The 12,652-nt window shown below is 46.2% G+C and overlaps 1 protein-coding gene across 3 annotated transcripts in view; it reads right to left on the bottom strand.

Moving 5' to 3' along the window:
* LOC138770144 (testicular acid phosphatase homolog) overlaps positions 1-12,652 on the bottom strand; it is a 62,765-nt gene that overhangs the window by 4,682 nt on the left and 45,431 nt on the right. For all 3 annotated transcript variants that reach the window (XM_069949083.1, XM_069949085.1, XM_069949084.1), the window contains exons 5-8: positions 9,976-10,074; positions 9,751-9,846; positions 8,019-8,151; positions 6,496-6,578 (exon numbers count right to left, since the gene is read on the bottom strand). In XM_069949083.1, coding sequence (XP_069805184.1) covers positions 6,496-6,578; positions 8,019-8,151; positions 9,751-9,846; positions 9,976-10,074 — 411 coding nt within the window. The remainder of the gene's footprint in view (positions 1-6,495; positions 6,579-8,018; positions 8,152-9,750; positions 9,847-9,975; positions 10,075-12,652) is intronic.

Here is a 12,652-nt window from a genome sequence, read left to right as displayed (position 1 = left end):
GTCCGCACTAGGGGGCTGGGGCGGGCCTGCGAAGCTGAGGAGAAGAGGAAAAGTAGAAGAAGAAGAAGACTGGGACCGGCCTGGGCTGGGAAGGGTGCTGGGAGGGTCCGCGTTAGGGGGCTGGGAAGGGCAGTGGAAGGGTCCGTGTTAGGGGGCTGGGACGGGCCTCGGTTGGCAAGAGAGCTGGGAGGGTCCACGTTAGGGGGCTGGGGCGGGCTAGGGCTCGGAAGGGCGCTGGGAGGATCCGTGTTAGGGGGCTGGGGTGGGCCTGGGCTGGGAAGAAAAGGAGGAGAAGTAGAAGAGGAAGAAGACTGGAGCGGGCCTGGGCTAAGCAGGGCACCGGGAGGGTCCATGTTAGGGGCTGGGGCGGGCCTGGGCTGGGAAGGGCGCCAGGAGGGTCCGCGTTAGGGGTTGGGGCGGGCCTGGGCTAGGAAGGGCGCCAGGAGGGTCCGCGTTAGGGGGCTGGGTAGAATAGAAGAGAAAGAAGAAGAGAAGTTGAAGAAGAAGAAGACTGGCGCGGGCCTGGGTTGGAAAGGGTGCTGGGAGGGTCTGCATTAGGGGGCTGGGGTAGGCCTGGGCTGGTAAGGGCTCAGGGAGGGTCCGTGTTAGGGTGCTGGGGCATTTCTGGGCTGGGAAGGGTGCCAGGAGGGTCCGTGTTAGCAAAGGACAGGTAAATTAAGGGTTGGGATGGGTAATCGGGATAGGGTGGAGGGGCTCCCTCATGGTGCCTTCACCTTGACGTGGTGAGGGAGCTTTCGTGCCTTCGTGATCCAATGAGCTAAGCTGGCGGGAGTAATACTCCTGGTGGGGTCACCCGTGCCAGACAGGTCATTGGGGAGAGGCCAGACTAAGCAAGGCACCCGGAAGAAAGGGCTGGTATTCTAGAAAATGTAAAAGCAATTTAAATACAATGGACATATACTATTGACAATACATCTAGCACTCTCACTACACATATCAGTCAGCAGGACACACCACACACATTGCTATTCTCATCTGCTTTGTTGTTGTTGACTGATGAACCTTGTAATAGAGAAGCAGAAGATGGTGTCATTCATATTGATGAACTGACCACTAGTTGTCTTTCTGCTGTGTCTATGGGTCCTCTGTTGACTGCTGCCATCACAAACTCGTCTAAAGAGTGACAGCTCGCTTAACCAATCACCGACCGACAGGACAGCGGACAGAGGATTGGCTGAGCAGGCTGTCACTCCCAAGACGAGTTCATGTTGGAAAGGGCTGCAGTTGTGGTCAGTGGGGGACACTGGAGACCCATAGGAGGACAACAAGGAGCATGGACAGGTAAGCATAGGTTCTTTATTATTTTCTATATAAGAGCAGGTATATATTAAAAGTTTTCTAATCCCAGATAACCCCTTTAACTCTTCTTTCCTTGAGAAGGGAGGACTCTATCCAATCCATACAGAGTAAGTATACCATTTTCTCTAGGAAAAGTCGCATTCGAGGTGGAGCAGTATAATATGGCTTTGTGAGCATACATGCAACAATATCTTCTTTTCCATCACTAGTCTTATGGATAGGTTGTCAGGGAGAATGCCAAAGAGACACTATTGAGGCGTGAGGAAGCACGTAAGGTGGAAAAGAGTAGAGAGTAGAGGCGGAGGTGGAAAATACTTGCGGTTTGCAGGTCTTTCAAGGTGAACATCAAAATTAGGTATGACAGATGTCCAATATGAGAGGCCAGAGCTTACAGCGTCATAAGAGAATTTGTGGGTAAGCCATCGGTAGTATTACGTGAAGGCAGTCAGATTTAGGAAAGGATCTGTCCAGTCATTGTGTGAGAGATTATGTAGGATTTGTTTAAAAATAGTAGAACTCTGTCAGAGTTCATTGAAGGTGTGCAGAGGCTTTTGTCTGTCTCAACCAGGGTTTCTGGACAATTTGAGCCATTATGATAAGGTATCAAAGTTGTACACCAGTGGTAGTCAGTCGTATTGCAATGTCCATGGGGGTTTCATAGAGGCTTTTTAATAAGAGAGTGGTTGATTTATTGGTATTGAGTAAAGCCTGATGAGGGGCCATAGACGGTCCGTTCAGACATTGTAGTCAGGACAGGGAAGTTTAGGGATTAGGGATTTTCCAATATCAGTACCTGAATACTGGGAATTAGAGTAAAGATGTTGTTAATAGAGGGGGTCAATAGATTAATGAAATAGTAGGGGGGCATCCTTGGCCAAAATCATTAAAGTTTGGGAACATTGTTGAGAGATGGTCAAAAAGGAAAGGAAGGGCTCTTCAAATGAGCTATGTGTCAAGACTGTGCCCAGTAAGGACGAAGAGACAGAGTCAAAAGCCTTCTCTGTATCTAGTCCTAGCAGCATGAACAGAGCCAGCCTTAGGGGTGCAACCACATAGGGTGCGTTACCCCATCATTTACTGGGCCACCTGCACTGACCTCTTTAACTATCATCATATCGAAGGACTTGCTTATAGTTAAATAGTTCTCATACTGTTAGGCTCGATGTCCCTATCTGTTCCGACATCAGCACGCAGCAGGGGCCCCAGGCAGAAACGACATTGATAATAGCAGCCCTACATTATCAGTGTAGGCTCCGTACTCACAGAGTAAACAGGACCTGCGATAACGTGATGATCATGGTCACATGACCATGATCTCCCAGGTACTTTACCTAGGAGACAATATAACTGAAGATGGGGAAAGTGGATAGCGCAGGGGAGCCAGAAAGTTAAAATTGGTGGATGGTTACATGAGTGGAGATGGGAATAGGACTGCTGCACTGTAGTGTCGGTTTCCTACAGGGGGAGCATAATGTGTTTCTGCACTGCTATTTTATTTACTACAGGTGGAGAAGGATTTATTTCTGCATTGCGGTGTAGGTTTGCTACAGGTGGAGCAGGATTTATTTCTGCATTGCGGTGTGGGTTTACTACAGGTGGAGCAGGTTTATAGCTGTAGTGTAGCGTTGGTTTACTACAGGTGGAGAAAAAATTATTTCTGCATTGCGGTGTGGGTTTACTACAGGTGGAGCAGGTTTATAGCTGTAGTGTGGTGTTGGTTTACTACAGGTGGAGTAGCATTTATTTCTACATTGCGGTGTGGGTTTACTACAGGTGGAGCAGGATTTATCGCTGTAGTGTGGTGTTACTTTACTACAGGTGGAGCAGGATTTATAGCTGTAGTGTGGTGTTGGTTTACTACAGGTGGAGCAGGATTTTTAGCTGTAGTGTGTTGTTGGTTTACTACAGGTGGAGCAGGATTTATAGCTGTAGTGTGGTGTTGGTTTACTACAGGTGGAGCAGGATTTATAGCTGTAGTGTGGTGTTGGTTTACTACAGGTGGAGCAGGATTTATAGCTGTAGTGTGGTGTTGGTTTACTACAGGTGGAGCAGGATTTATAGCTGTAGTGTGGTGTTGGTTTACTACGGGTGGAGCAGGATTTATAGCTGTAGTGTGGTGTTGCTTTACTACAGGTGGAGCAGGATTTATAGCTGTAGTGTGGTGTTGGTTTACTACAGGTGGAGCAGGATTTTTAGCTGTAGTGTGGTGTTGGTTTACTACAGGTGGAGCAGGATTTATAGCTGTAGTGTGGTGTTGGTTTACTACAAGTGGAGCAGGATTTATAGCTGTAGTGTGGTGTTGGTGTACTACAGGTGGAGCAGGATTTATAGCTGTAGTGTGGTGTTGGTTTACTACAGGTGGAGCAGGATTTATAGCTGTAGTGTGGTGTTGGTTTACTACAGGTGGAGCAGGATTTATAGCTGTAGTGTGTTGTTGGTTTACTACAGGTGGAGCAAGATTTATAGCTGTAGTGTGGTGTTGGTTTACTACAGGTGGAGCAGGATTTATAGCTGTAGTGTGGTGTTGGTTTACTACAGGTGGAGCAGGATTTATAGCTGTAGTGCGGTGTGGGTTTACTACAGGTGGAGCAGGATTTATAGCTGTAGTGTGTTGTTGGTTTACTACAGGTGGAGCAGAATTTATAGCTGTAGTGTGGTGTTGGTTTACTACAGGTGGAGCAGGATTTATAGCTGTAGTGTGCTGTTGGTTTACTACAGGTGGAGCAGGATTTATAGCTGTAGTGTGGTGTTGGTTTACTACAGGTGGAGCAGGATTTATAGCTGTAGTGTGGTGTGGGTTTACTACAGGTGGAGCAGGATTTATAGCTGTAGTGTGGTGTTGGTTTACTACAGGTGGAGCAGGATTTATAGCTGTAGTGTGGTGTTGGTTTACTACAGGTGGAGCAGGATTTATAGCTGTAGTGTGGTGTTGGTTTACTACAGGTGGAGCAGGATTTATAGCTGTAGTGTGGTGTTGGTTTACTACAGGTGGAGCAGGATTTATAGCTGTAGAGTATTGTTGGTTTACTACAGGTGGAGCAGGATTTATAGCTGTAGTGTGCTGTTGGTTTACTACAGGTGGAGCAGGATTTATAGCTGTAGTGTGGTGTTGGTTTACTACAGGTGGAGCAGGATTTATAGCTGTAGTGTGGTGTGGGTGTACTACAGGTGGAGAAGGACCAAAAGCAAATTCTGCACAGGGTGGCATCTATCCTAATGCTGGTGCTGAGCAACAGGGAAATGTGGTGATTGGGTGGCTACAGTGGCTTCTATAGCTTGGCAGATACCAAGGGAGGGATGCCTATGTCTAAGAAAGCCCAGAGGTGAAGTGGTCAGACAATATATTGCATTCTGCCCGAAGGGATTTTTTTGAGAATTTTGTAATCTTTATTTAACAAGGATATTGGTCTGTATGACACGACTAATGTGAGGACCTTGTTGAGTTTTGTTATCAGTCAGTCTTTTAATAGCATTCGTGACTTTGAGCTCTGATATGTGCCTGTTTATGGTGTCTCTGGCATCATAGGGTTGTGATTTAAAGAATAAATATTGAAGGCATCTGGGTTGGTAAGATCAAGTTGTGTGTGTGTTTTATTTTGGGTACATTATACTGTATATCTGGTGTTGAGGTTAGTGGATTTTAGCTAAGAGTGGGCCTATCTTATTACCCCAACAGAAGTATTGAGTTCTTAACACAGTCATTGTTCCATTTAGCCTGTCTCTGCAGGTATGTGTCCAGAAGTGTTTTGGCATTTAGATATGCTGATTTCATGGCTTCATTTTGTGTATGCAAGAATATTCTATGAGCGACCATGAGGTCAGCATTGAGGGTCTTTTGCTTATATATAATCTCCAGAGACTGACTCCAGGATCCCTAAGAAGCCAAGGTTATATCACTCCATTTTTAAGATCCTTTAGCTTGTCACGATTTCTGCATTTTGTCATTTTGTCACTGTTCGACACCCTGTATGGAGGTCCCATGGGAAACATTGCAAGTCTCTAGGTCAGTGATCTTTTGAGCATTGGTAGAGATCTGTGCCAGGGCAGAAGTTATAGAGGAATGGGGAACATCAAATCATTTGTCCAGAAGAGGTAGCAAGGCTGGCTGGTTGGTCACTGAAGAGTCGTACGTCTAGCTAGTTATATCATTTGGGGTCAGGTTATTGAAAAATGTCTTCAGGTAGCTGAAAGAAAAAGACCACCGACAAAGAGGCAGTGAGATATTTCTCCATCAACATGAAGGAGAGCGAATGAGGTTCATTCCTGGAGTGCATTGTTCTATGTCCTTAGTCACATCACCACTGTTAAATGGGAATGATTTGAAGAAAAAAAAAAAAAAAAATTTAAGAAAAGTTGCTTTAACCAATTGTCCACAAGGTGGTGCTGTGGGTGCACATATTAGCAGTTGAACTACAAAAAGGACACAGTCTTTCTTATTAAGAATAGGGAATTTGAGGTCCCTGGGAGGGGGGACAACCCCAGTAGGAATTAAAGGGGTTATCCAACGCTACAAAAACATGGCCACTTTCCCCCTACTGTTGTCTCCAGTTAGGGTGGGGTTTTAAAACTCCGTTCCATTGAAGTAAATGGAGCTTAATTGCAAACTGCACCTGAACTTGAGACAACAGTAGGGGGAAAAGTGGCCATGATTTTGTAGCGCTGGATAACCCCTTTAAAGTTAGTGTCAACTGATATAATCAGGTATGAATATGGAAACAAGAGCCAGCTGGTAGCCACTGGCATGCTGGTATTACAAAGGGGGAGCAGAGGGAGGTGTTAGGTTGCCTGTGCTATTTGTAGTTTATTTCAGTGGAAGATCAGTGGTCATGTTGTAGGGGGCTGGCAATGGCGCTTCAAGGTGGCAGCTGCCGCTGTTCTGATGCTGCCTGATGCTACCTCATGTGGCTTGGTGAGGGACCAGCTTGTATACTGCTGTTGTTGTGTGATGCTGCAGTGCCGTGTTCAGGGGGGAGGGCAGGTCGGGGTATGTCTCCCAGGGGCGACCACAGTGTCTTTTTGTTCCACAGGCTCGGGGGGGGGGGGGGCATGATATATGGAATTAATGAAGACTTTGTCAAATTGTCCACACAGGTAGCTGCTACTTTCTGTACGGTGACCTGATGCAGTTAGTAAACCGCGACTTGTACGGCTAGTTACAAATCTGCTAGGACTTACCGCTGAATACATCACCATTTTTAGTGGTGAAGATTTCTTAATGGCTTCTGTGAAGTTGCGGAGGACAGCATCCACAAGGATCCCTAAGGAAAATGAATTATGAGAATCTGTGAGATCAAGAAATAATCATTTCCAGAGAGAAGATTAAAGGATAAAAAAATTGTTTTAAATTAACTGGTGTCAGAAATTTATACAGATTTGTAAATTATTTCTATTTAAAAAGTCTCTCAGTACTTATCAGCTGCTGTACTCCCTGCGGAAAGTGGTGTATTCTTTCAAGTCTGACACAGTGTTATCTGCTGCCACCTCTGTCCATGTCAGGAACTATGGCAGCAGAGAGCACTGTGTCAGACTGATAAGTACTAGAGATGAGCGAACCGGGTTCGGGTTCGAGTTCGAGTCGATCCAAACCCGAACGTTCGGCATTTGATTAGCTGGGGCTGCTGAACTTGGATAAAGTCCGACATGGAGATAGAGGAGCGGCTGCACATCACATCTATGGCTGATACTAATGCTGCTAAGCCTATTTTAAAAAACCAACTTCAGGATGTTGGAATATGAATTGATCAAGCCATATCGCCCCGTGTACCAACGTGCAGGTCTCCTGGTTCACACGGGTCCCTACGCTAACTCCACACCATGTCGGTCAGTGACCGCCACCCCCGCAAAGCGTGCACATGCAGGGAAGGGAGGCCATGGAGTGGCCCTGCAACCCCCATGTCACAGGACCAGACCCAAAATGCCCCCCCAAAAAGTCCCAGCCAGCACCACCGGCGAGGAAGGCTGCCCCCAAACAACGCCTGCGGGTGTGGTGGTCACTGACCGGCGCAGTGTGGACTTAGTGTAGGGACCCATGTGTATCAGATACCTGCATGTGGTACATGGGGCAGTGTGGCTTGATCAATTCATACACAAAATTCTGATGTTTTTTATGCAGCCGAGAGGCACTGGTGTCAGCCATGGGTGTGAGGTGCAGCGCTCTTTTTCTTCCCTGAACTGAACTTGGATAAAGCTCTAAGGTTGTCTGGAAAACATGGATACAGCCAATGACTATATCCATGATTTCCACATAGCCTTAGGGCTTTATCCAAGTTCAGCAGCCACCGCTAATCAAATGTTCGGATCGACTCGAGCATGCTCCAGGTTCGCTTATCTCTAATTAGTACATAAAGTTTAGTGTCCAGCCTTTTTTGGGGGGGGGGGTAGCTCTTTATATGCATTAGGGCATGTATTTTGGACTGCCAACATTTAATACACTTAAATGTCAGGGCATGCTGGGAGATGTAGTGTCATAGCAAAAGCCACGGCTTAGAGAACACTGCTCCACATTATACTCTGCTAGCTAAATCTTGGATGTAATAAAATAAGCAATTGAAATTCTATAATGGAGAGAACAGCTTAAGTTTACTGTGTTTCCTGAAGGCAGAATTCCTTGCATTGTTACAGGTGCTTGAGCTTTGCTTGATGACCACTAGGTGTCAGTAAAGAATCGTTGGTTCTATAAGGTATTACAGGGCACCTACCTCCAGTGAGCCGAGCCTTTTCTACAGGTCTGTGTAGCGCCATATGTGCTTTAGTATCAAAAGTAGTGATCTCTTCTAAAGTCTGCATCACTTCAGGTGTGGCCCATGCAGGGAGACTGAGGTTGTGAGATTTCTGCAAGTCAAACAAATAGATTACCAAAGACTTTACCTCAAGGCAAGATAGTATCACATTTACCCAATGGTGTTACAGGGCTTTGGGGGCAGAGATGGGACTCCTCATTGTGGTCTTATAGGCCATTGTCAATAAGCTTGTTCATCAAACAACTATTATTATTAACCCCCCCCCCCCCCCCCCCCTTTGCACATGAACAGGCACACTTAGCTTGATTGAGCATGCATTTTAAATGGGTATAAGTCACCTCTTTACACTTCTAACATCCATGTAACTCAATTGGGAACATATAATAAGGCATTGGGAGATTAAATATTGGAAATATTGGAACATCATCAAATACGTATACAGTGGTACCTCAGTTTAAAAGTAACTTGGATTGAGAGGGTTTTGAAAGAAGAGCTCACAGTTTTTCAAAATTGTAACTTGGATTAAGGGCATTGCTTTGGTTTAAGAGCTCCCTGTACTGGGTGGGAGGGGAGTAGGGAAGGGGCATGGTCTGCATAGCGGGGTCTATAGCCCTATATTCTGACCCAGGAAGTCTCCCTCACCTTCCAAATCATAGCAGATCCACTTCCGGCTGGGGCTTGCATCAGGGGTCAGGACTGTGGAGGTAATCTTTCCATAGCTGTAACCCCTCTCTCCCCGGACAGAAAATGCAGCTATACGGTGCCCACATCTGTACTGCTCATTCCTTCATGCTCCCAGCAGTCTCTGTCAGCCCTTGTGTTTCCCATCTCATTCCATTCCTGCTATATTGTGCCTGCGCTCACACTCAGCTATACACACTGCTGTTATAATGTGCCTGTGCTCACACTCAGCTATACACACTGCTGCTATAATGTGCCTGCACTCACACTCAGCTATACACACTGCTGCTATAATGTGCCTGCACTCACACTATACAACCATTCACACTGCTGTATATAAAGTTAATGTCACTGTCCTCCTGCACAGCTCTGTGATTCTCACTTCCTGATTGGCCCATGCTGAACGCACACCCCTTCCCCATTGCTGTCATGTGACCACACAGACCTCTGACAGCAGCCCTGCTTCTCTATTCTAGCCTGTTCTACTATGCTACTGCATTATGGGGATCTGCAATTCCATCCTGTATCCAAAGACTGTTGCAGTTTTTTTCTAGATTTATGCAGTTACTATACATTATACTCCACATGCTGATTGCTGTACTGTACAGTGACTTATAATATCACATATTCAGCTGTTTATCATTGTTTGTTTCATCTCTTCTACATGTTATTCAGAATAAAAACATATCATTATTTTTGGGGTGTGGAATTTCATTGATTTCTTATGTAATCCAAGGCACCACTGTATTTCAGTATTCCTAACTATAACCATGGTCTATACCTCAGCTGTTCTGAAACTACAACTTCCAGCATGCCCAGAAAGCTAGAGTTGTCGTTTATGAACAGCAGGAGATATACAGGCTGGAGACCACTGGTCTGTACTATCTTGGAATAAAAACTAGAAACTAAGGACGTGAGATGACATCCTGACACACTGTCGCCCACTGATATTAGTTAGGCGCTAATTTTGTTTTTGGCTAATGCAGAACACGAATAATTCAGTTCTCACCTGACAGAAGAGTGTGTCGTACACTTTCCACACACGTCGAGGGACCGCTTGGTCTACACTATAACCACTGTAGTTTGCTATGCGTACAATGAAGTCCTAAAAGAAATAGTATTATTAGCCACACTGGAAAATACAAATGGTTGTCACTGCGAAATGAGGGAAATCTCCGAGCATATACGTCATATGCATCAATGGGTCATTATTCACCAAGGGAGTCTTCCTTACCTTCCACTCATCCATCCTGTTCTGATATTCTGGCAGCTGAATGGTCTCTTTCATTAGTTCATAGAATCGGGGGCAATCCTTGGAAGGAAATTTTAGTAGCTACAGAGCAAAGAAAACAAATACAAGATGTTGTTATTCTACATTACAGCTCTGCTACAGTGCAGAGGACCCGTCCTCTCGCCTGACATGTATGCATCTCTTTCTGGAACTTTGTGTTGTGCAGTAAGTATTAGTTCTGGAAATATACGAATGAAGTGACAACTGGGTGTGACTATTCTCCTTGTCAATAGGGTGTGTCCCTAAACACTTTAACCCTGTCTGCAGTGTCCCAGAACCCATGTGCCACTGCTTGTTCTGTGTATATGTAGCTCGGCACTGAATCTAGATATGTTATTGGGTATTTATATGTAGGGCTAGTATACCTTGGATCCAACTACCGTTGATGGGGAAATCTGATACTCTATTCATACTGAATTCACCAGGAGCTTTAGTCTCAAGCCAGCAGACTGGAGAAAAGCATCTAAGCTGATGTACCCCGCCAGGACCGTTTCTTGTGCTGGGTGGGCCGGGCGACGGCACGGGGTGCAGACAGTTAGGGGACGCTGGTGGCACCCCCCGGGATCTCACACAGCGGGGTTGGCTAGCGCACTACGTGCCTCCCACCCCCAGACCGTTACCTGGCAAGGCTGCGGTATGCCCCCCCAGTCAGAGCTCATCTTAGCACCAATGCCACCCGCAGAACCCCAGCCGCCGTGACTGCGCAGGTCGCCGCTGCTGTCGCCATACCCCCGGATCTCATGGGCAGGCATCCTTACAATCAGCGGGCGTTGGAGTGGAGCTCTCCTTCCAGCAGGCGCAGTGAAATGCCGTAATTGCGCCTGCTAGAGGATCCATCGTAACAGGATGGAAGACAGAGGGACCCTCTCCATAACAGAATTAGGTGAGTATAATGTGTTGTTTGTTTTTTTGTGTTTGTATGTGTTTGGCAATTCAGGGAGCATTATTACTATTGGGACAACACAGGGGACAGTATTACTATTGGGACAGCACAGAGGACAGTATTACTATTGGGACAGCACAGGAAGCCGTATTACTACTGGGACAGCATCACTACAGGGACAGCACAGGGGACCATATTACTATTGGGACAACACAGAGGACAGTATTACTATTGGGACAGCACAAGGGACAGTATCTCTATTAGGACAGCACAGGGGACCGTATTACTAATGGGCCAGCGCAGGGGACAGAATTACTATGGGGACAGCGCAGGGGACAGAATTACTATGGGGACAGCACAGGGGACAGTAGTACTATGGGGACAGCACAAGGGACAGTAGTATTATGGGGAGAGCACAGGGGGCAGTATTACTATGGGGACAGTATTACTATAACAGCACAGGGGACAGTATTTCTATTGGGACAGAGCACAGGGGACAGTATTACTATTGGGATAGAGCACAGGGGGACAGTATTTCTATTGGGACAGAGCACAGGGGACAGTATCACTATTGGGATAGAGCACACAGGACATTATTACTATTGGGACAGAGCACAGGGCGTATTATGACTATAGGAACAGAGCACAGGGAGCATTATTACTATGAAGACAGAGCAGAGGGGACATTATTACTTTAGGGACACAGCAAGGGACATTATTACTATATTGGAGCACAGCAGGGGGCATCATTACTATAAGGGGGCACAACAAGGGATCCTACATACAGAAGGCAACCCACATACCTACTGACCTTACTGCACATGACACAAAAAAGTGGAATGAAGTTGCTGGAAAAGTGCGGAGCCTAAGATGTTTTTCTGGCAGGTTCAGAAGACATGAATTGTAGCTGCAAGAAATCATGTCTCTGGGCCAAATGGAGAGGAAAGGAAAATGACACCTCAGATTAAAGAAGACATCACCGGTTAGTCCCTAAATGACTTTTGAAAGGTTGGGTAACGCTACTCTATACCATAATAGACACAATGCTTCTTTCTTGCACCAATCCGATCAGACAATCCCGAACCCCAAGTCCAAATTACCTAGAAACTGCTCTGTACCCCGCTACAAATTGCCAGGACCTATATTAACGGCTAGCTCACCCTTAAACTGAAGCCTGTACTGCTAGACGTGTCACTCGTCACCCTCATCCAGCAATAGATGGATTGTCATAGCCATGAGTACAGGCTAGAGTGGTTAGAGCCCCTACAGCAGAGCACAGTACTGTTCGGATAGTTAAAGTAGTCTGGCTGTTCCCAAGCCTCCGAAACTAAACTTTCAAAAGCTTCTAAAGTCTCACTTTACCAGGACCCTGACAAGCGTTAAAGGACTTTGTATTTGCTGTTCTGCACCTTTAAGAAAACTACAAGTAAAAACGGTATTCTGTTTAAGTGCTGTGGACTCTTTGGCTTCCTTATCCTGCGCACTACATTACAGGGAGACAGGGACTATACTTTTAACAGATGTGTGTTGGGTTCCAGAGAGGGCTTCTACCACTCCAAGCCCTGTGACAAGTGTCGCAGCGGTCCCGCAACACCTGCCCTTGCAAACACCTTCTAGCGTCCCTGGGTTACCAACCAACCAACCAACCAATACTTTCAGTGTCAGATTGTGTAGGGACACGTCCTATGGAATATGGGAATGGTCATTAGCGGAGGCTGATGACGCTACTGGAGGAAG

The sequence above is a fragment of the Dendropsophus ebraccatus genome, chromosome 12, assembly GCF_027789765.1.
Source record: "Dendropsophus ebraccatus isolate aDenEbr1 chromosome 12, aDenEbr1.pat, whole genome shotgun sequence".
Taxonomy (NCBI): domain Eukaryota; kingdom Metazoa; phylum Chordata; class Amphibia; order Anura; family Hylidae; genus Dendropsophus; species Dendropsophus ebraccatus.
The sequence above is the reverse complement of the archived record's forward strand: the minus strand, read 5'-3'. Positions and strand labels throughout refer to the sequence as shown.